Below are 23,760 nucleotides of genomic sequence, written 5' to 3' on the forward strand. Positions count from 1 at the left end.
AGGTAGAGAAAGAACCCTCTTCTCCCTGGAATGGACAGAAATTTCACCTTGGTGATTCTGTTGTTTAAATCAAGCCTGGTCCCCCTCTGAATGACATTAACATGTCAAAAACTGCTGGGACAATGTATATTTTGGTTGTTCCCGGGGATGGGGGCAAAGAGGGGAAACAGCAGAACTCAGGCCTCACATCTTCCTGCAGACAGGAGGGGGTTGGGAGTAGCGTTGGGGTATGTCAGGCTGCCCTGAGGAATGCCTAAGCAGACTGTCCCTTCTCAACCGAGCACAAAGAGGTAACAACAAACACTAGAGGCAGCAGGCTGTTCAAACTCGCTTCTATTTGCTAAGGGTCCAACAAGGGTGTGGGGAAGGGGTGCTTAACTTGGGATTCAGGAGGAGTCCCAGGCCTTGGGGAGAGGGGTGAACCCCAACTGCTCTGGCCTGAGTAATGTGGCTAATAGGGGTGATTCAGGGTGTGTTTCATGATGGTCCGAATCGCCATCCATGTCTCCTGGGCTGTGGGAACGATCTGTGAGGCTGGCAACAGGAAGCCATATTGTCCAGTGTCCCGGAGCTCGAAGCTGAAGGCATACTTGATGCCACTGTCATAGGCCCAGTCCACCGTGATCCCACTGGCTGTATCTGAAAAGAAAAGGGCCAAAAAGTGCCCGGGGAAAGAAGGAGAAGACGTGGCCACAGGGTATAGAAGAATCCTGTGTGCAAAGTGGGCGCTGCAGCCCACCTGGACCCAATCACATCAGACTTCCAGATTCAGACCTCATCCTGGACCCTACCCCACCCACCCCCAACCAACTTTCCCCCCTTGCAGAAATAGGCCAACAGACTGAGAATCTTTCCCCTGGAGGAACTTTGAAATAGGCCAGATAGCAGGATCTGATGCTGCAGGCAAACAGCTGCCTGGATGCCACCATCCACCCAGCCCAGCTAGGCCAGTGGTTCTGCTCAAGCTGCACCTGCCCTGCCCCAGGCAGATAACGCTCACTCACAGAGGGTGGTACTGATGCTTCCAAAAATGTACTCGATCCCGTGCACCTTGTGCAGAGCCTTCACTGTGTCCTTGGCCAGATTGAACTGCAAATGACAGCCAAAGGGTAAGAGGCAGGGGCTCCCCAGCCCTGTGCGCCCCGCAGCTGGTGGAAGTGTGCATTTGGGAAGCCTGGAGGTTGACCATGTCCATAGTACAAGACCTCCAGATTTGAACTTGATCACACATGAGAACAGCTCTACTGATTCTTCCTATTATGGGGTCTCCTATCATTGGTCCAGACCCTCATCCTGGGAGTCAAAGTCTGAACCACCTGGGGATGCACCAGGGATGGGCTTTCCTAGAGAGAGGCCTTCTGCTTTCCCACGCTCTAAACAGCCCATCTTACCAGCTCCTCGTGGTTTGGCACAGGCTCCAGAGAGTGGCCATAAGGGTACATGACCATCTGAGAGTAGCTGTGGATGGAGATCAGAGCTTTGAAGTTCCCATGGCTCGAGATGAAGCCCACAATTGCAGCTACCTCTGGCTCCGACTCAGGTGAGGGCCCTCGATAAGTCTCTGAGCAGGGGTTTTTGTTAGAACCATTTCCTGAAGGCAAAAATAAAACCACCCAAAGAGTCAGAATACCCAGGTATGGCAAAACAGTGTTCATGAAACACCCTTATGTCTTGCAAGCTCTTTTTGCAAGTTGATTGAGGTCATGTGACTGCTTCTGGCCAATGAAAATGTAAGCAGAAATGATGTGTCTGCTCCGTTTTGAAGCTGTTAAGGAAAAAGGTAGCCAGACCTGGTAATGCATGCCTTTAATCCCAGCACTCAGGAGGCAGAGGCAGACAGATCTCTGTGAGTTCAAGGACAGCCTGGTCTGCAGAGAGAGTCCTGGAGAACAGCGAGGGCTACACAGAGAGACCCCAGCTCCAAAAAAAGAAAGAGAGAGAGAGAGAGAGAGAGAGAGAGAGAGAGAGAGAGAGAAGAGAAGAGAAGAGAAGAGAAGAGAAGAGAAGAGAAGAGAAGAGAAGAGAAGAGAAGAGAAGAGAAGAGAAGAGAAGAGAGAGGGGAGAGAGGGAGGGAGGAAGGAAGAAAGGGTGACTCCACATTCTCTTCTGTGTGTCTGAAGCAAAAGCTTCTGGACAGAAGCAATGTGATGGGTCCCTCTGCCACCACTGAAGAGAGGTGTCAGAGAGGCAGCTGCCCACCTGGGACTGTGTGTGCAAGATAAACTTTGAGTTATGTAGTGTTGTTACTGTTGTATTCTTCACCTTATACATCAGGGTGAAGAATGGAGCCACATCTCTACTCCGGAACTCTGTAGGTTTGCAGGGAGCACCCATGACTTATCCTTTGGGTTAAGTCCTGACTGTCCATTGGAGAGGCAGGTCTGCCTGGACAGGTGCATCCAGAAGCAACCCAGCCCTCTGCCCCAATCCCAGCCTCTGAAGCAGCAACCCTTTGGTTGGCTCTTTTGGGGTTCATACTAGTCAGGGGCTCAAACTCAGTATCTACTGAAGCTTGGTTCCCAGCTACAGTCCTAGAAGCCCCATGGCCTTGTGGCCCAGGGACAGACAAAATGGGTCCCCAGAGCTGCTTGAGGCTGGCCTGAGTCACAGAAGAATCACAGAAGAGGCTTTTGAGAATTTTTCTCAGGGAACCTACTTGGAGGAGAGGGCAAAGAGATGAGTGTGTGTGTGTGTGTGTGTGTGTGTGTGTGTGTGTGTGTACTCATGGGAGCATGAATGCATGTGTACATGGGGGGGGGGGGGGGTAAAGTGCCCTGTTACTCAGCCACATCCCCAGGCCTGTGCTTCCATTTTTCGGCCCGTTGAGTTTGCTGCCCCTCTTAGGACTTAGGTGCCTTGCCCACTCATCTCTTTCCCCCAGAACTATGTCATATAGTACTGGACAAGGGCTGGTCAAGATTTGTGAGTTAGCAACTCATGGGGAAGGAAAATCCCCACTTCCATCTCCCCTCTGTGTCCCAGAAATGACTGCATCTAACATCCAAGCCCTACTCAGAGACCACACAGTCTCCTCCAACTTCTGACGCTTTGAGAAGGAACCAGAACAGCCTTCCTGTCCCTGGGGGCTGACTGCAGGCCACTCCGAACGTTCCTCCCCAGGAGTTCAGGGGAGGATGGTACCTGAGGGATGGTCTCTAGACTACCCACGATACAACACTGAAGACAACATAAAACCATAAACAAAATCTTCCTGCGAGTCACTCATTATTCCTGGCCAGAGAGCCCAGAGGCCATTCCATCAACCCAGAGCACACCCCTTCTCAGTTGGGTGGTCCTTGCCTACGGTTGGGGGACCCTGGTTAGAAGAGGGAGAGCAGCGCCCGGACTGGCGCGGGCACAGTGGCCTTGTTTGTTGCGTCTGATGAGCTCCTGCACCTGCTCCACTTGATGAATGACAAATAGCAACAGATGAGCAGAGCTGGGAGGCTGAAAGCTTTGTCTGTGTTTACCGCCCACGCAGGGAGAGCGGTTCCCCTGCCAACGGCCAGGTGGCTTTGCCCAAATATGGAGAAACACTTCAGGCCATTAGTTCTGGTTTGAGCTAAGCAGAATAAACTAATCTCCCCTGCCCAAATGGGAATTAGCTGCCTGCCTCTCTGACGTCCACAGTCAAGGTCCTCTGAGCCTGCCTGTCTCACAAGTATCTGCTAATGGATTCATTAGCTGTTTATTTTTCCTTCTCTAAAAATCTAATTTGTAGCAAGGGGAAATCTCTGAAAAGTACATGGTGAATTATTAAAGCACTAATCTTTGGGTAGGGGGATTATGGGAACTTTTCCACCCCTTTGGGCCCCCCACCCCCATAACAGTTTTTACATTGTGTATCTACAGATTTTTATTTTATTTGTTTACAGAGAGACCCACAAATGTTATTTTCTTTAAGACAGAATTTATCTACCTCTAAACTGGGCTGCCTCAGTTTCTGTGAGTACTACCAGGTCTTAGAGCCATGGCTGCCCACCTAGGCCAACCCTGGTCAATCTGGAGGCAGACAAGTCTAATTTTACAACGTGATCCCTTACCACAGTAGTTACATATGACCCTGATCCTCGGGCACCCACCACCGTGTGACCTGGGGGCTTTGCTATCCATCCTTTAGAAATTTCCTTAGTTTTTACTGTTAACAAACTCAAAAAAAAAAAAAAAAAAAAAACAGATTTACAGAGCCACAGACACCTAGAGCTAGACTATTATATCATTAGCTTGGCCGCCAATCTATGGATGGATGGATCTGTTTGTCTCCACTGCAGAGTATAGATACTGTATCTGGGGCTGTAGGCTGTATGTATCCTGTAGACTACCCTGGCTGGTCCTGGAATCCCACTCATCCAATTGCTGCTTGGCTGGGATTCTGGTATTCCCTCTGAACATTCTAGAAGACTTGGTTTCCCTGTCTAGTCTCTGTGCCTTTGGCACATGTGAAAGAGAAACAATCAGGAGAGATCATCAAAGAACTCAAGAAAAAGCTGCTAAGCCGGCCATGAGATGGTATAACTCTGCCAGAATGAGCTAGCTTCCTGGAGCTTTTCTCTGCCATGTTAAGGATTTGATACTTGCAATGTGTCTTCATTTTAATAGCTAAAGGTTCCCTTAAAGACTTAGTATATGGATCCACGTATCCTACATGCAATCTCACCTACATACCACAGTCAGTCTTAGCTGTGTGCTCACCTGACCCTGGCCATGACACACATATATTAGCCAATGATATTGTCCATGCCTCCCAACCTAGGAGTCAACCCAGTCCGATGGTATGAGGGAACCTATTGAAGACCAACCACTCCTCCTCAAGCTCTGCCCTGGATGGAACAGACTGCCTTACCTCCAAAGCCTATCTTCCAGTTCCTGTTGAGGTCCACGCCGATGCAGGCGATGCCGTGTTGACTTGACTTGTTTTTTCTCCACAAGCGATTCTGAGAAAGCCCAGGGCATGCAACCTCATTAACTGGGCCCACCCCCAAGGATGGAAGAGCTGACATCCTGGCCCATGACAAGGTGAGAGGGTCCTAAGTGGGGCTGGAAGGAACAAAGGGAAGGAGCCTCAGGGGACAGAATGGGCTGACATGGAGCTGGGCCAGGCTGTGTGCAGAATGGATCTTCTGTGGTTCAAGGGAGGGCTGAGGGAGAAATGTAATCTTACACTGCCAATAGAAGCTTCCTCAGCCAGTGGGCATGTTGTTGGGAAAGATGGTTTAAATCTCATAGCTGTAATACCCCTGCAGCCCTCTTTTTACCAGGCAGGCTCTCTGTGGAAAGTCCCTGAAGAAGCCAGCTCCAGAGTCTGCCATGACATTTCCCTGCCCCAACACACACTCCAGATGACCACCACTGGGGATCCCCGCCACCCTTACCATGCTGTGAGTAAAAGCAAAGCCATCAGGGTTGGTGACAATCTCAATGAAAATGTCCATGGCATTCAATATTTTTTTCAAGACGTGGTCTTTGCCATATGTATTGGCAATCTGCAAGAGAGGGTGACAGCAGGAGCTCCTTTCCAGGGTCCCCTGGGGTGCAGTAGAGCTCTTACACAGGAAGAGGAGGCATTGGGTCATCAAACATACCCCACACAGAACCAAAAGCTGAGTTTTAAAAGACTAGAAACCAGAGGCTAGCCAAACTCCCTAATCATCGAAGGCCAGAACGTATGATGATGTTCCAAAGGACAGAAGGGGACAGAGAACCCTGAATTTAAAGGATCCAAGTCAGATTTTTCAACTAGAGGTCCCTTTAAATACCCAAAAGTTCCCTCCCTCTGGTCCCAGTCCCTTGATGCTATTTCCCCAGTTGCCAGTCCCAGCTGACCTTCTTTGAGATCCAGATGCCAGTGGCGTGGGTGATCCACTCTCGGGAATGGATCCCAGTGTCGATCCAGACAGCCCGGCGATTTGAACCTCCAGTGCTGAACTGGGGGAAAGAATAAGATCACAAACAGAGGGATGACCAAGACAGCCATGGTGCTGTCCCTCCAGATACACCTTCACTGTCTGGAATGAATCAGTATGCCAGAGTTCTCAACCTGAGACAAGGAGAACACGCTGGTGATACACACACACACACACACACACACACACACACACACACACACTCACCAGTGAAGTACCAATACACGCCCTGACCTTTGCCTTACAGCGGGATTCTTGGAAGGCAAAGCCACCCAGCCTGGAACACAGAATTTCCCAAGACTGAAAGCACCTTAAGACTTGTGCCTCTCAGACGTCAATGGGCACGTGCTCTCATGGAAATCTTAGTATGCAGGTTATGGTGCAGTGGGTCTAGAGAGGCCTGTAAAGTTTGCAGTTCTAACACATGTTATTTCAGAGGGTGAGGACTGGGGTGCAAAGCCACACTTGGAGGAGCAACATCCTTTTAGAGAGAGAGACTGTGGCAATGCCTGATGGGAGAGCAGAGCAGAGGCAAGGGAAGTCAAGGTCAGGTTAGGCAAGGTCATGTGACTGTTGCGAAGCATCCGCCAGAGCCGGGTGAGCGCCTCAGTGCCTAGCCTCCTCCACAATCGATGTGGAGCACCCCGTATAGTTCACACACTGGAGCAGAGGCTAGGGATTCTTTTCTGGGAGGGTTGTGCCGCCCACCCTGTTCCCACCATGACTAAGGGCAAGACAGCTTGCTCCAGCTCTGTTCAGTGGCCCCTACGAAGGGCTGGAAGGTTTCTCCAGAGCTGCAAGCCTACCTGTAGGGCTGCCTAAGCCAGATGACCTCAGTCCTTACCAACTGAACCCATGTGCACCTCCCTTCTTACTTAGCAGGTGAGTCAAGTTTGGCAACTGGAAAGGTACTGATTCACACTCACTCACACCAAGCAGAGCTGACAAGGACCACTCCACAGCCCTGTCTCTTAGCAACCTTCCACTGCTTCCTGCCCAGGCCACGGCACTGCCACCTGTCCATACCTGCAGAGGTGATTCCCTGATTGCACAAAGCTCATGGATCTGTACTATAGTATATGCATATCTTTGCTATTCAGAAACTCCCACCCAGCTACTTATAAGTTCAATCTTATGATAAAGACACCCACTCTCTGGTCTACTGCCTGATGCGGTAGGCTCTTACCTTCAGGACAAGAATGGACCGATTTTCAAAGCTGTTGCCAATGTGAATTTTGGAGACGAGATTAGAATGTTCAGCTACAAAGTTGTCAATCCAACTATATATCTGAAAGCAACGAAGTCTATCAGATTGGCGGTTAAATGGGGGGCGGGGTGAGTTCTAAGCATGTCAATGAATATTGTTCATCCATCCCACCTTCTTTATTGCTTCTCTTGAGAGTGTAAAAGAATGTGGATCAAGATGCGCAAACCTGGGGTTGGGGATTTAGCTCAGTGGTAGAGTGCTTGCCTAGCAAGTGCAAGGCCCTAGGTTTGATCCTCAGCTCAAAAACAAAAACAAAAACAAAAACAAAAAAACAAACAAACAAACTTATGCAAACCCTAAAGATGCCCTCAGAGAAAAAGGAGCTTGACTTGTGGCCTGGCTAGAATGCCAGGCTCCTTATGTCCATGCAGAGCTATACTTTCATGTGAGAGAACAGCATGTATTGAGCCCACTCAAATCCTAGGCATGAGCTGCCTGGGGTAGCACATGTCTGTAATCCCAACCCTTGAGAAGCTGAGGCAGGAGGGTCAGCAATTCAAGCCAGCCTGGGCTACATAGGAAGACCCTGTCTAAAAAATAATATAAATAAATAAATTCCTAGACATGGCCTGCATAGATCTCTCTGTTGCAAATGCATTCTCTTGTCTTCACTCTGTGGTCTGTTTTATCCCCCGACAGATCTCATAAACTGTGGAGTGCCGTCTTATATCTTTTTCACTCCTTCTAGACTCAGCAGCTTGGAGGGAAGGGTAGTATTTTATTTATTGTTGACATCAATAACAGTGACAGCCTATATTAGCTCATTTTCTTGTCCTTTCAGTACATATCAATGAATAAACATTAGAAAGAAAATGGATTCTCTATTACAGGGCTTATGAAATAGAAGAGGGATGGAGGAGACAATATCAATAGTGTCATATCCTTTGCAGGCAAATGAGACCTGTGCCTTGAGTTTCTTTCTGAAGTGGAAGTTCTTGTACCTGTCTGTATGTTCTCCCTTAAACATGGTGACCATTGCTAAAAATCTGTCCTAGCTGCCTGTCACTATGATCATACATTTCCTCCAAGTACAAGCAACTGCTTGTTTCTATAAGCATGGCTTCCCAGTGTGTCTGGATTGATGCTCCTCAGACCTCAGGAATCCATAGCTGGGGCCACAGAACACCAGGACTGGTCACAATGAGATCAATGAATCACTGGTCAGGGGATGGGCTGTGAATGCAGTCTCCACCTACTCTGTTCTGGCCTGTCATGGATCCACACCTTAGTGTGCCAACGGAAGAACCATTCCCTGGGCTCTGAGCCTGCCTCTTGTACGTCTGAGCTGTAGTCCCCGCAATCTGACGCTGGACCCCTTTAGGCTGCCTGCCACCCAACATCCCTTTACCTAATGTATTTTCTCTGCACTCCCCATGTTCACAGGCTCTTATAGTCCCAGAATCCTTCTCTAGTCTTTGCCTGATCCCAAGCAGGTCCCGGGGTTCTGAAGCATGGGAGCTTGCCCAGGTGGTCCTACCTCCTCCAGTGTATGGTAAGAAGAGTAGCTGAAGCTACTGGTGCTGCGCTCCAGCCTTCGGGACCTCGCCATGGCATCTCTCTCTTCATCCAGCAGCACCTAGGAGATAGGAAGACACATTGGAGAGGCAGAGGAGAGCTCCACCCTGGGAATGAACCACCATGATTGTGTGCCGTGCAACAGAAGGGTGATTCTCCGTGTACCTGCATCCACGCTCTCTTTGCCCAGAGGAACGTAGATGAGTCAGGCTGAAGGGACAGGCTCTAAGTGTCTCTGCTCCCAACCCCTGTGTTACTTGCTGTAACCTTGGTTTCCTCATCTTAAGAACTAGGACAATGGTCTCAGTTGTGCTGCCTCACAGGACAAAAGGTAGCGATGTGTATGAAGGTGTATTTAGGAGGATGGTCACAGGCTCCTGCCAATGTTGTTTTTGTACTTTGTAACACTGAACCATGAACACTGACCACCCTAAGGGAGCAGATGACTGCTCTGACTTCCAACCTCAACTCTTCTTCCAGGAAGTAGTCTAGACAACTGGTATCCAAGCCAGACAGAAAGGCAGACATGGACAAAGCCAGCCCAAATCATGCTGAATGTATGAGTTTTCTCACTCATCATGTTAACTGCCTGCCAGACACAGCACACATGAGATAGAAGCAATGTCTTGGGGTGTTGGCTTGCTGTAATGTAATGGTTCCCACTGACCATGGGAAGAGAGGTCACCCAAGTGCCTAGGCTGACTGTTGAGCACTCATACTACCCACTGCTGATATCACTGCTGGGACACTGTTCCCAGCTCAGGTGAGAGTGTGACAGACAGGCAGGTCCTAACCTAAGGCACCCCAAGACTAGCATTGATTGTTCAGTATGGGAAATGCCCTTGTGCCTGAGAATGTGAGCCAGCATTGTCATCAACCCAAAGGGACCTCCTGAAGCTCTGGGTCACAGTTTGGACATTGCCTTATTTGGTGACCAGTGCCCTTTGGTCTATGAAGTATCTTTATCCTCTGTTCTCTCTCTCACTTGATCTGGTCAGATGACCAGATTCCAGGAAAGGAATGAAGTCAGGGTTGGAGTGTTTTAGAGATAAAACAGATTGGAGAGGTGACAGCCCTTCAATGCAAAGCTGAGAAGTGGCAGAGACGAGATGGAAACCAGGTCTTCTAGTCCCCAGCAGTGGATTCCTAAGCCAAGCTCCAAGAACTAAAGGCTAACAGTAATAGCATATACACACAGCTTCGCAGATCTGTGTGTATATAAATAAATATAGATAAAGAGAGGAAACAGAAGTATGCGAAATGTTAACAGCTGAAAACTCCATCATATTATTCTCGCAATTAAAAAGTTTTTTCAAGTAATGAAAACTCAAGTATCCTCAAGCACAGGAAAACAAGACATTGAAATGCCAAAAATAAATATAACAAAATGCTAATGGTGCCTGTTCGAATAAGATTAGAATTTTGAACATTTTCCCCATACTCTGATTTTACATTTTGGCAACATGCTTATACCACTTCAGTGAGCAAGGGCTTTTAAGTGAATAAATAATATCGGAACCAAAGCCTGACTAGCTAAATGTGAAGTACCAGCTGCAGTGTCTTCAGGCCCAGGGCTAGGGGAGAGAGAGGGTCCCCACCCTCTACTATGCATGAGGCTATTTGCCCAGTGACTCATTCTTCTGAAGGGGCTCTGTCCACTTGCTCACAACCCTCAAATTTATAGATTATAGGTTTTTAAAATGGGCCTGGAAATCAATGTCTGGGGCTCCTATGACTTATTGTCTCAGCACCAACTACATGTTCAATAATTATAACTGCCATGTTTCTAGCTAGGCTGGCCCAGCTTGAGGCTCCCATTTGGGCAAAGCCAAAATGACTGGGTAAGTCAGACATGGCTGGAGGAGACTTGTCCTTGTGGGCCACTCACAAGCACAGCCCTGGGAAAGCTCTCATAAAGGAATGTTTTCTTCCCAGGAAATCCACCCAAATCTCAGCAGCCCACCATGACAAATGTCTGTCTGTCACTGAGGTGAGGGCTGGTACAACCAGCTGTCATGAGCAGCTGTGAGAAGGCTGACAGCTGAGTCCAGGCAGGCCTGGTCTTTCTCTGCACCCACCAGAATGCAGCTACAGGTTGGGAGCTCTAATGCTCCAGGGTGTAGTAGGGCTTGAGTTGGGAATGGATGGTGGGAAAATTGGGAAGTCCTGGATGGCTCAGTTCTTCCAATATGACCAGGGACACCCATAGGAAACAGCTTTGAAGAATCCAGCCTTGGTTCCACAGTCAGGTTGGAGGCAAATGGGAGGTTGGCACCTAACTGCAAATGTCTTTCCAAACACCTTCCCAGTCCCATAAATGTACAGGACACCCTCCTAGGAGCTGGGAACCCTGAGCCCTTACAGCTGGCCCTCGATTCCAGGAACATTAATCTACCCTGGCCTGAAAACTCAACAAATGTTTGCTCCCTTCTGGGGGTGAGGGAAGAGGCTGAGAGCTGAGAAGGCCTTGCATGGGTTCAGGATGTCAGACACCCCACACACACCCTTCACCCACACCCACCCACCCGTCAGGCTCCTCAGGGGGGAAAGCACTAGGCTGAGAAGCTCAGAAGTCAGACATTTGCTCTCCCTGGAAGCCGTAACTTGACAGGACTGTGACACCTGAATGTGAATTCATTTGTTACAGGAATAAGGGAGGGTGAGGCCTTGCAAGACAAAACAAAAACAAACAAACAAACCAACAAACAAACAAAAAACCACCCCAGTGGTGAGGGAACGAAGCAACCAGGATCCCAAAGGTGGAGCTGAGGCCTGAAGAATGCCAATCTCCATGCAGCCTGCTCCAACCACAGACCTCCATAGACACAGCTCACGGTGGGGAGCTGTGTGTTTTCAGCAGCAAGTTCTCTTAGATTCTCTCTGACCCTCTTTTCTAGGCCTAATGTTTGCTCTGTGAGCACCACATCTGAGAGCAGCTACAGACCTGACATTGTTAAAATGGAGCCCCTCAGCAGTTAAGGCTGAATGAACCATTGGGTAGTGAAACCCAAGTTAAAACACCACACACAAGCAACCATCTTGAATGACCCAGTGTGGTCCCCTAGTCAGACTGTCTCAGATGAGACACTAATTTGGGCTCTGCCTCAGTTTCCCCTCGTACAATGAGGTCTATTTTATCATACACTTTAGCATGGACCTAAAAGTGCTGTCCTGGGGATCAGCCTGGCACACAGTAAATACCAGCTAACTTTAGTTAGGAGGAAGAGGAGGAGGATGGCCATGACAGGGGACTGTGGAAGTAGCAGAGGGACAGGTACAGTTTAAAGAAAGGTGAAGGCTGTGAGCAAATGAGCTGTGCGGATACCTGCCCAAACGGCATTCCCGGATGACACCAGCAGCAGAGACAAAGGCTTGAGATGTGAATACTGCCCAGGGCCCTGAGTCAGGAGTGCTTCAGGCAAGGTCAGAGATGGCAGGCACAGAGCAAGAGGCAGCAAGGGTGACTTCCGGGGGGGGGGGGGGGGGGGGCTCATGTGGAACCTTGGCCTTTTCAAGGACTTTGCGTTTATTTTGAGTTGGAAAGAAGCCCCTGGAGAGCTTGCCTGCCTGCCTGTGTTCCTTCCTTCCTGCTTTCAAAAATTTATTTATTCACTTACTTACTCACTCACTCACTCACTTAAGACAGAGTCTTACTATATAGTCAGCCTGGAAGTTAACATCCTCTTAGCTCCATCTCCAGAGAGGTGAGACACCCAGTCCCAACTGAAGAGTGTCAAGCAGAGGAGGAATACAATTGGATTTGTGTATTTTGTAAAGGACTCATCTGGCTGCTGCTTGGAGAATGGATACTAGGGAAGCAAGGATAAAGTTGGAGAGAACAGACAGTTCCGGGAACACAGCCTGGCACTCCGATGATCCCAATTCTCATGGAGGTTGAGGCAGGAGGATCTTGAGTTTTAGTGAGACCCTTTGCGGGACACTGTACAGTCCCCTAGTGATAATTATCTGATCCACAGTGGTAGTTTGGGATGCATCAGAAGTATTTGAAGGAAGAACCTGCAGGATCTTTGGTAGGCTGGGTGGAGGGCTTGAGAAGGGAGTCCAGAATGACTCCCAGGAGGCTCCTGAGCTCCCAGAGGCTGTGGAGGAGCAGACAGGGACTTGGGGTGCTCCTGCTGTACCTGAAGAGTTTGCAAGGACCCTCAGGCAGCCATGCAGACTATTGAAAGGCTCTGGAGTGCCGGGAAGACTCGCTGGAGACATAAGGGGTCCTGAGGAGGTGGGAGGGACTTAGCTCGGTCACCCTGGACCAAGGTGTGGAGACCGGTCTTAGTTCCTGTGATCAACAGAAAGACCATGGAGCCAGCAGAGCCAGGAACAGTAAAGCGTCCTAGGAGACCAGAGGAGAGACTCCGCCGAGCTGCACCAGAGCTGGACAACTAGAGCACACATGGACCCAGTGGTCCCCGGGCCTTTGCCCAGCACCCTTTTGGTGAAGCGGGGGCAGGCAGCCTGCCAAAGGAAATTGGTAGTCAGAACAAATAAAAACTCAGTATTCTGAGTTTTGTTCTAGAAGGAAGCAGAGAAATAGGGTGGTAGCTAGAGAGGGGACAGAGACGGATCAGGAGGATTTATTTTTTTCAGAAAGCTCAATAGCTACCTATTTGTATGCTGATGTGGGTAAGCCTACAGAGAGGAGCTGGTGGAGCGGGATTTATACCAAATTGTATTTCTCTCTGCATGGTCAGAGCATGGGTGATTTTTGTTTTTCTTCTTGCGCTTTTCCCCTGTTTTCCAAATTATCTAACATGAATATTTATTAATTTTGCAATCAGAAAAAAGCCATTAAAATCCGAAGCACTGATTGCTCAAGTGAGACCTTTTGGTGGTGACTCATCCCAGGGAGGGGAAAAAAAAAAAAAAACACTGAAGGACTGAAAAGAATGAAGAGGTGAAGAAAAATTAAATGCAAATCAAGCCCCTCGGAATCAGATAATTTCTTGCCTGGCCCACAGCAGTTTCCCCGCACCAACCTCCTGCCTGTCAGTCTCCCGGGCCCTGTCTGTCCCCAGCCGAACACCACCTCAGGAAGAGGAGCTTTTCTAAAATGTAAACCTGGTGGTGTAAAAGACCCCCTAAGTCTCCCTTTCTATCTACGGTTTGGGGGATAAACCCCTCCCACTTCACAGGGCCGAAGAGGCCCTTCACGTGCAGTCAGATCAGGGTGGGGGGCCTCCTTCCCTTTAAGCCCCCCTTCCGTGCTCAGCCGACACACGAATGGGTAATTACTGCTTCACAGCGCCTGTGACATGCCTCTGGTATCCGCTCCCATAGCAACCTGTGCACACTTCATCAGGGCACTCACCCACTCCTCTGTCGCCACCCTTTCACTCCCCTCCCTCTCATCCCCCCCCCCCCCCACTCTCCAGCTCCCCTGGATACAGCCCTGAGCTTGGTGGGTTTGTTTCTGTTTGCAGTTCCTGTGTTTCCAGGGGCCTCACCCAATACTCAGCACACAGTAGACATATGTGTGTGTGTCTGCGGGGGTCCCCTCCTCAAAAGTCCTCCCAGCCTCTGGATAAAAATCAAAACCTGCAAAGCTTTCCATGATCCACTGTGCCTGGCTGGAACTGCCAAACACACCTCTTTTTTCTTTGCCTTCTCTTATGTATTAATTCAGCAAGAGCAAGCACTTATTAAGGCCAGGGGTGCACCGACCGACCCACCGATCAATAAGAGAAATGCAGCTGAATCTGGGGGAGACCAGTATACTCCCCCCCCCACACACACACGCACACGCCAGTCCTAGACCCACTGACATCATTCAAGCTACCATTCGTGAAGGCTCACTTTGAGGGGACACTGCTAGTACTGGAGCTCGTGTGTCAGTATCTCAGATAAGCTTGCTCCCTATCAACCTGGTGTGCAGATCCCTTCTAGTCCCTGCCAGTACTTCTGAGCCTCTGACCTGCACCCCCCAACCCCCAACCCCCACCCCGTCACCACAAATCAACCAGGAACAACAGCCTCCCCCCACCCCTGGCGCCCTCCGAAGCCACAGAGTGACCCCGGGGGCCGCAGTCCCAGCTTGATGCTTTGCAGGCTGCTGGCTGGAAATTCTGCTTGCAGAGTTCAGGGCATTTTCCTGGGAAGGTATCTCACAGGAGTTCAGGCATGGGGACTTCAGGAGAGGATCTCTCCAGAAGGGGTCGGTGAGGGGAGCTCAGGGGTGACCCAAGAGCTCTCCCTGACATGCCGAAATCAACGAAGTTTTTTGAGGCTTCTGAGTGTCTGTTTGCCAAATGCTGCTGGGTTCCCAGGACTGGCGCAGCCGAGGCAGGAAAATGGGGACTTCAAAATAGAGGCATGGGCTAAAAATGAGAACTCAGTTCTGTTCTTTTGATGTGGTAGCCTCTTTTGTCTGTGTGAGCTTCCCCATTTTTGTTTGTGGGGGATTTAATTAGAGAAACATCCCACCCGCACATGTTGAGCGGGAAACAGATGTGTCTGATGAGGGATAAAGGACTTTGAATGGACCCAGTGCCCCAGCCCTGGGCTGGCCTGGGAAAGGAATGTTGCCTAATGCGTTGATCCCTCGGCATGCGGTGTCAAGTGTGTGCGCGCTGGGAGGCTCCGTGTTCCCACACTCTAAGCCTTTAGAGGAGATTAGTGCTGAACAGTGTGGTTAGGAATGAATCTCTGTGGCTACAATCCTACAGGTACATAGGATGCAGCCTGGGAGGCTTAATGTCTGAGTGGTACCCAAGGATCTGTTATGGGAGGAGGCCATGCTACCAATACCTCCTCCCCATAAGTCATATGTGCAGGCCGTACACAGGAGGACCAGTAGTCAATGTCTTCCTCAATCACTCTCCACCTTATTTTTTGAGGCAAGGGTTCTCACTGAACCTCTTGTTCTCTGATTCAGCTAGACTGGCTAGCCAGAAACCCCCGGGATCCTCTTGTCTCCACCTCCCAGCACTGGGATTACAGGCATACTCTGTGCTTGATATGGGTGCTGGAGATCCAACTCAGGTCCTCATGCTTGAGTGGAAAGCACTTTCCCAACTGATCCATCTCCCCAGACTGGTAAGGCTCTTTGGGATGTCCTTGAACACGGAGCAAATGAAATCGATTTTCATGGTGCTTAGCAAAGACAGTGGAAGACTGGAATCAAGTGAGGACAGGGAGTTTGGGAGTTTAAGATGCCTTTCTCTCTACCCTAACCTGGGTAGGGTCTGCCATACTCCCTGGGATATTGGAAGAATCCCATGGGGGTGGGGGGATGCTCAGAGCGCATTAGGAACTGAGAGGGAGGGTCAGCAGGGTTGTACTGGGCTTCCTCCCCCACTAGAATCCCTCTGGTACTGAAGGTCTGAGACCTAACAGAGGACAAGAGGAAACCATCAGCGGGGCCTAGGAAGGAGCTTTGCTGTTGCCTTCTGTCGCCATTTTCTCCTACCCTTTACTGGTAGTTACAAAGTCTTCCAGACACGGGCACATCCACAATTGCCACACTCCTTGCCTCCGTGAGGGAACTCTATCCCAGACTTATAATTCCTCTTAGAAATGTGTATTGTTTTTATATTTTATTTAGTTTGTTTTGGTTTTGCATGTGTGCATACATGTGGTCATGTTTGTTTGCTTTTTGTTTTGAGACAGCTTATCAGGTACCCTAGGTTGGTCTTGAACTCACTACATAGCTCAGGATCCTCCTGCCTTTAACTCCCAAGCACTGCAGTTACAGATATGTGCCACCATGCCCAGTTTTATGTCTAGTTCTATGCAGAACTGAGCACTGAGCCCAGGGCCTCATGCAAGCTAGGCAAATATTCTACCAACTGAGCTACATCCCCAAGCTCAGGAATGTACAATTTCATTTCTTCCATAAAGTGTCCTCAAACATGCAGCTGGATATCCACAAGCAAGATGTCTGCACTTGGCCTGAGGGGTTTTTGTTTTGTTTTGTTTTGTTTTTTGTTTGTTTGTTTGTTTGTTTGTTTTCTCCATGGTGTGAACCAACCAAAAAGAATGTGGAAAGTGAGATCCTCACTGTGTGTGACCCAGGGTAGGACCTCACCTGGATGTCCTTTATCATGACGCTGTAAGCAAGGCCGTGAGACTTTAGATAAGCTTTGACATCATGTAGTTCAGAGAAGGGAACTCTCATGTCCACAGGGAGGCTAGGTCTGGCCGGACCACGCCAGAAGTCCACCTTGTTCACAAAAAATAAAGAAAAGAAAAAAACAGAGTTGTGTTTATTGCCTGTCCTTATATACTCATTCAGTGGGCATCCTGGGGGCCGGGGGCTAGGTTTCTTTTATACTTCAAAGGGATCCAGTTCCCTAAAGAAAATCCTAGCATTTGCAGAGAGGAATAAATCCCCCCTCACCAAGCTTCTTTCTGTTTCCTGGTTATCTTTACCATCTCGACTCACTCACTGCCAGTATTTCACCTGGATCCACAGAGCCTCTGAGTTCCTATGACCTAGGACATTAGCCTGGATGAGAACCCAGGCCTGAATAGGCAGGCATGTCTTCTTCTGGTCCCCTGAGAAGCAGAAGAGGCAACGCTGGAGTCCACCACACCCTAGTCTATCTATAAATCTGTAAGATGGAGACACAGGAGAGTGGTAGAATCCCTCATTGATGGGGACACTCCTACAAATAGCTTTGGGCCACATCCAGAAAAAGCTGGTTGTTTTACAAGCCCTCAAACAAAAGCCCTCTATTATAATTGTCAAAGAAAATGTTTTCCATTGTGAAAACTTGTCGAGGACAAATGTTCTTGGAAACAGATACCCAGGCTGACAGACACATACAACACAAGTTTGCCAAGCGAAGCCATTCCAATTGGAAGACAGATGTGAGCAGCCCCTATGCTACGTGGCAGCAGGGACATCTGTGCTCTCCTATGGCTTTAGGACATGGCGGCTGTTTTCAGAGCATGCTCATCATTCCCCCATCCATGACAGAAGGGAAGGCTAAAGGAATCCCAGCTGACAAAGGCCAGCCAACTTTATGGCCTTAACATGTGGCGGAGAACATGTGGACTTGTCCACAATCTAGTGAACATTTTTGAGACCTCAGGAAGGTTTTGGGGTGGGAGAGAGTAAGGGGGCATGACAAGGAGCGGAGGTGGACAGTGACAAGCGCAGGACAGCCGAGTCCCCAGGAGCAATCCTCACCTTCTGGGGCTTCAGGCCCTCCAGATCCCTGAGAAGTGACAGCTGCTTCTCATTTTTGGCCAGGACTCGAAGAACCTGGTCTCTGGGAAAACATGGGGAGAAAGCGATGGCGGTCTCCAGGAATGCTAGGCCGGTGGAAAGAGGTAGTAGGGAGAAGAGGGAGACCTGACTGGAGGAGACCCGGCATGGGGGAGACTCAGCAAGGACTCACATGTCTGCCCTCCCACACACAGAGCGAAGGGATGGAGAGGCAAGACGATAGATTCAAAGGGGCTGGGGAACCAATGGGAGCTCCACGTGCTGAACCCTGCAGAAGCGGAGACCACACCACACCAGCCTCTCCTGGCAGAGCAGCTTGCTTCTCCTTTGAGCTGGGTAGGTAGGTGGACTGAGCTAGAGTCCCACAGCATGAGCTCCAGGAGCTGAGATGGGATGGTGCTGGCTCTCTGCCCGCCTTGTTCCGGGACCTGGAAGGTGACTCCCTTTCTAAGCTGTGTCTCTTTCTTGCTGGATAGTCTGTAGCTCAACCTCCTGGGACATTGGGAGGCCTGGTGTGTATGCTCGAGCTTGCTACTCTTCAAAGGAGAATAACAGCACATCTACTTTTGATTATACGAGTGTATAGTCTAATGAGGGTTAACAATTTCTTCAAGGATTTGAGGAGAAATATAAACCTTCAGCCCTAAAGAACATGGATATAATCTGTTGCATGTGATTTTAGAAGTTTTTAAAGTTTTTTTATTGATGTATATTAATTGTACTTACCAATGGGTTTCGTTATGATCTTTTCATGCATGCATATGATGGATTTTGATCCTAGTAACCCTTTCCTCATTATCCTCTCTTGTCACCTCCCACTTCATTAGATCCGTTCCCTCTTCCCAACTAGTCTCAATTTTAGGAGATCCTCTCAGAATCCTGAAAACTTAACCCTGAGCTTCAGATTTAGAACTCTAGATTGGAGAAGAAGAATAACATGGCCAAACATCTGCCCTGGAGTACAAGTGGCAGATCAAAGAGCCTGAAGGGGGTTCTGGATGGGAGCTGAAACTTGTCTGATCTCACCCAGGAGTACACATACATACATACACACACACACAGACTCATACACAGAGAGAGAGAGACTCACACACACACACACACACACACACACACACACACACAGACTCATACACACACAGAGAGAGACTCATACACACAGACACACACACTGCACACACTCCACAGACACAGACACATACACTGCACACACTCCACAGACACAGACACACACACTCAGAGCATTTAGATCTTTTCCCTCCCAGCCAATCTTCCTTCCTACCAAGCTGCAGCCACTCACCCTGTGAAATTCACTTGGCCCCAAGCTACAGCCAGGATCAAGGTGCAGATCAGGAGTGTCCGTATGTCCACAGGGGACAGCCCAGGGCCTGTTCCTCTGCCTAGGGGGCCCTGCATGCTTCTTCCTCCAGGCAAGCTTCAAGGGCTTTCTTCCAGCTTGGCCATAGCCTAGGCCTCACGACAGGAAGTCACCTAAAGGCCAGCAGGCCGGGCCTGAGAATGGACATTAGGCTCTAAGGGTCTAGGGCTGGCATATGGAACCCACATTTCAGGCCCTGGAGAACCAAGCCAACCCTCCTCCCTCTTTAACTGGGAAGGGGTGGAAAGAGGGGAAAAAGGAAGACCCTTAGCTTTTCTTTCCTCTGCAGGATGGGGAGGAAATTCCCTGCGCCAACCTCCTCACAAGCGTCAAATCCTCCATCTCCAGAGAAAGAGAAATAGCTAGTGGTTCTAGGCTGTCCCCTCTACACAACTGCTCCTTCTGCCCTTCTTCCCTTTCCACACACTGACCCTGTCACTGGGCCATATGCTCCCCACACAGAAGAAAGTAAGCATCACTGAAGGGTCACAGGTCTCAGGACAGAGAACTGGGTGCCCAGACCCTTTGTAAGGAACTGGGGCCTTTGACCTGGTCAACGCTCAGTGAACTGACTCTCCAGTCAGGTGCTGTCGAAAATACCTTCCCTCCCTACCTCACAGGAGACCTGGAGTATTAGATGAGACAACCTGGATGAATTGGCTTGTGACACCTGACACACGTAATGTCTTCTTATTTAGAAGGCATTACCTCGTGGCTACAGGTCTGTACTCCTGCTGGAACAGGGAAGGTGAAGGGAGAGTGGAAGAAAGGAGGTCTGTATTGTATGTATAAGAGGGGGAATTCAGCCAGGACGCCTCATCTCTGCCATCAAACAGTCACCATTGCTCTGCCGAGACAGGCGGAGCCATTTCTGCAGGCCATGAAGGCCGTGACAGTCATTTATTTGTACAGTTCTAAACAAACAGCAAAGTCCACTTCTCAGTCCTGCAGAAGCCCTACACAGTCTCCTCACGGATTGGGAATGGTAAGAATAAAGGAGAAGCCAGTACACAAAGTAGTCATCTTGAAAGAATGAAGTGAAAGATGGGGCCTGAATGACACAGGGTGAATCTAACAAGAAAATCTGAAAGAGGTGGGAAGATTCCAAGCCAAAAATCCAACAGAGTTTTTCTGTCCACAAAGGCCACTTAACTGTCGCTAGAGATTCTCAGCAGCCCCCTCTCCACCCATCCTTTCCCACAATAGCCAATTAGCTGGCCATGTGTGTTGAGGAGGTCACTCTTCTATTGATGGCTGGCCCCGCTCTCCACCCCCCTGCCCTATTCCATTATTTCATGGGTCAGCTGTTCGGACCTGCCAAACTCTCCTAGAACCCCAGCTTTGGAAACGCTCAGAAAGTAACATTAGCAAAGGGCTTAAGGACCTAGGAAAGAAAGCAATTGTGCTGCTTTAGTAGCCATGGGAATAAAAGAATGAGCTGGTAAATAATAGCTCAGAAATTCAAAAGAAAAAAGTGGGAATGGCACTAGTGACCGAAAGCACCCAGCATCCTCTTGTTCAAAAGCATCATTTTAAGCCACTAACAATGAGACAAATATCCCTGTACTTGGTTTAGGAATGGGAGAGAGGTGGAAAGAGAGAGAGAGAGAGAATTAGAGCGAGAACAAGGGTAAGCAGAGAGAAAGAGAAGCGCTTGGGAATTCTGGAGAATTCTATGGCAGCACTTCCAATAGAACTTTCTACGATAATGGGAAAGTTCCACCTCCACATCATCAGGAGGACAGTCAACTGGCCCCTTGACATGCCTGAGAAATTTTTAATTGTGTTTCATTTTCATTAATTTAAATAGCCCCACTTAGGGAATGCCTACAGTCTCAGACAGCAGAGTCCAGTGCGAATGTATCCACCCTCTGAGTGCCACAGCCAATGGCAAAATTTGAAGCAGAAACACGTATATATGTTTAACAAAATACTTCATACTGGCTTCTCACTCATCATTAATGGTTCATTAATCATTTACTCAATAAGCAGTCTACTGGAACACCTACTATGTGCCAAACACTTGAAGATCTGGAAGCAAAACAGTGCAGCTTAGTCCTGGCCCTTATTATTAATAACGGGTAAGTTGGCAATGCAGAGCACGGAGCAGGCAACTGTGCATGTGCTACCCGGGGAAAAGCACTTCAGGACAGAAAACACACAGCTGGAAGTGTCCTTAAATAAGTTTGTTGAAGGACTTTTACTTCCTGCAAGTGGGCAGGGTTAAACACCCAAACAATCCTGCCCAAAAAAGAGCAAGTAGGATGCAGGGCACAATATTTTCAACAACATCTTTCTAAATGCATCATGGGGTGCCATAAAAGTATTTGCAGATTCATACAGTCCTAAAAAGCCAGCTAGACAACTAAGAGCCAAGCAAGCCTTCCTCTGGGTTCTCAGAGCCCTGGCTTCTCCTCACAGAAAGTATACCTCTTATCTAGGGTGATTTTTCCACTTGCTTGGAATCTCTCTCTTGAAATTTTTCTTGTCATTGTTTTGATTTCTTTGAGAACCTTTGTTCTGCTCATTCTTGGAGGAGTTTTAACGGGTATGAATTCCATTTGCTTATTGTCAGTCTTGACACACTGAAAATGTACCCTGCCGTGTTCTGGCTTCCATTTTGCTGTTTAATCAGTTGGTCTATCTGCTCCAAGTTCCTTGGTGGGTTTTACTCATTTTTGGTTGCTTTGAAGGTCTCTTTGCTTTTCATGTTCTATAGTTTTGTTATCATTTATTTACACCTCAGAAATCCTAATACGCCCGAGTACGGACATCTTTGTTCCGTTCTGTTTGAGATTCATTTAGTTTCCTACATTTGGATATTAGCACTATTTTCAAGTTTTCTCAGTCATTGTGTTTTTCAAATATTGTCTCCTTTCCAGTCTCCATTACCTCCATCTGGAGCTTTTGATTAGATGATATTAGGCCATTTCATGCCTTCCTCTCAGACTTGAAACCATTTTGTTGTATTCTTATTTCATTATCTTTCCAGGCTATGTGTAAGAGAATGAATTTACATCAGATATTTGTAATTTTCTCATCAACTGCATTTCATATGCAATTTAATTGATCAACTGAATTTTAAATTTCAATTGCTTAATACATCAACCCTAAAATAAATTCTCCCCTTATTTCAAAACCTTTGAAATCAAGATGCATTGTATAGTTGGGTCACATCTTCTAGTAAGTGGCAGTGGTTTTGATGGTGCATAAAAATCACGGCTTCTTATGATCAGTCCTATTTTATCATAAAAAATAAGGTATTTATTTTTTCATTTATAATTCCAGTTGATATTTCTTCAAGCTCAACTAATGAAATTCTTGGCCTTTCCCATGCACGCTAGGCAAGTGCTCTACCACTGAACTATATGTGCCTAGCCTTTTTCTCTTTTTTTACAGTTGCATACATTTAAACAGCGTATTGTGCTTACATACACACACACACACACACACACACACACACACACACACACACACACACACCTCTGTGATCACTCTCTTCTCTCTGAACTTTTTCCTCTTCCCAACAAATCCCTCAGCAGCTGTACCATGAAAGAAAATGAAATCAATCAGGGAAGCCTTGAATGTGTTATCCCCCTGCCTCTGCTCCCAACAGCTTGTTTATAAGGCCTTAGCCACCAGGACAGCTGTTTTGTTGTTTATTTAAACTTCAACAGGCCAGGATCCAGAGATTCAGTCTACTTCCTTTCACCTCAAAACCTAATGGTTACACAAAATTCAACAAGCTGAAAAGCTGTATTTGAAAAAGCCAAGACCATAAGAAAGTCCAGTGACCCCTGAAGGTGAGAGGCGTTCTCAGTCTGCCGTCATTTAGACAGTGTAACACTCCAGCAAGGCTAATAGATAACAGGAAGCAGAGAAATAACCCCATACACATTTGGAAACTTCATCTTTGTAGACGTGGTACAGCAGATCAATGTGGGACAGACAGATTAGACAGTGGATGTGGCTGGAACGAGTATAGATCTGTATGGAGAAATGAAATTAAATCTCTATTATACCACATACAAAAATCAATTCCAGGTAGATTAAAATTCTGAAATGCAAAGGCAAAACTATAAAGCTTCTGAAAGGCAACATGGAGGATTTTTTAAAAATATATAACACTGGGGTAAGAAATAGCTTTTTAAAACAAAACATAAGAAGCAAAATAAAATTAAGTTTTGTATAAAGGGAAAGCTGGGTAAAAATCAACCGCATTAAAGTGAGGAACCTCTGGCTGGTTGTATCAAAAGCTTCAGTGATGACAATGCTCAAGCAGAGTGATTTTTTTGAGGCCAGACAAGGTAACATACTGAGACGTGCCCTCCCCCCCATTTTTTTAAAAGAAAGAAAAAGAGAGAGAGAGAAAGACAGATAAAGAAAACATTGCCAGGCATGCTGTATACTCTTGTAATCCCACCACTATTGAGGTTGAGGCAAGAGGATCCCAAGTTGGAGGACAGTCTGGCATACACAGTGATACTCTATCTCAAAATAAAATTAAAAA

General features: G+C 48.0%; 1 protein-coding gene across 2 annotated transcripts; it reads right to left on the reverse strand.

Annotated features, from left to right (window-relative positions):
• Positions 1–283: 283 nt before the first annotated feature.
• Cpa5 (carboxypeptidase A5) lies at positions 284–20,895 on the reverse strand. 2 transcript variants are annotated; one of them, XM_036182498.1, is made up of 12 exons: positions 20,470–20,895; positions 19,173–19,384; positions 17,834–17,915; positions 16,727–16,861; positions 8,648–8,746; positions 7,090–7,191; positions 5,824–5,925; positions 5,373–5,483; positions 4,844–4,934; positions 1,392–1,591; positions 1,005–1,089; positions 284–639 (listed from the first exon to the last, which is right to left on the reverse strand). In XM_036182498.1, exons 2-12 carry the CDS (start codon positions 19,286–19,288, stop codon positions 452–454), a joined length of 1,311 nt encoding a protein of 436 aa, XP_036038391.1. In that variant the 5' UTR covers positions 19,289–19,384; positions 20,470–20,895; the 3' UTR covers positions 284–451. The 2 variants fall into 2 exon arrangements, with proteins under 2 accessions (XP_036038391.1, XP_036038392.1); XM_036182499.1 differs by lacking the exons at positions 1,005–1,089; positions 20,470–20,895 and having other exon boundaries at positions 478–639; positions 19,173–19,288.
• Between the last annotated feature and the right edge of the window lie 2,865 nt (positions 20,896–23,760).

This window comes from Onychomys torridus, chromosome 3, assembly GCF_903995425.1.
Source record: "Onychomys torridus chromosome 3, mOncTor1.1, whole genome shotgun sequence".
NCBI classification, from domain to species: Eukaryota; Metazoa; Chordata; class Mammalia; order Rodentia; family Cricetidae; genus Onychomys; species Onychomys torridus.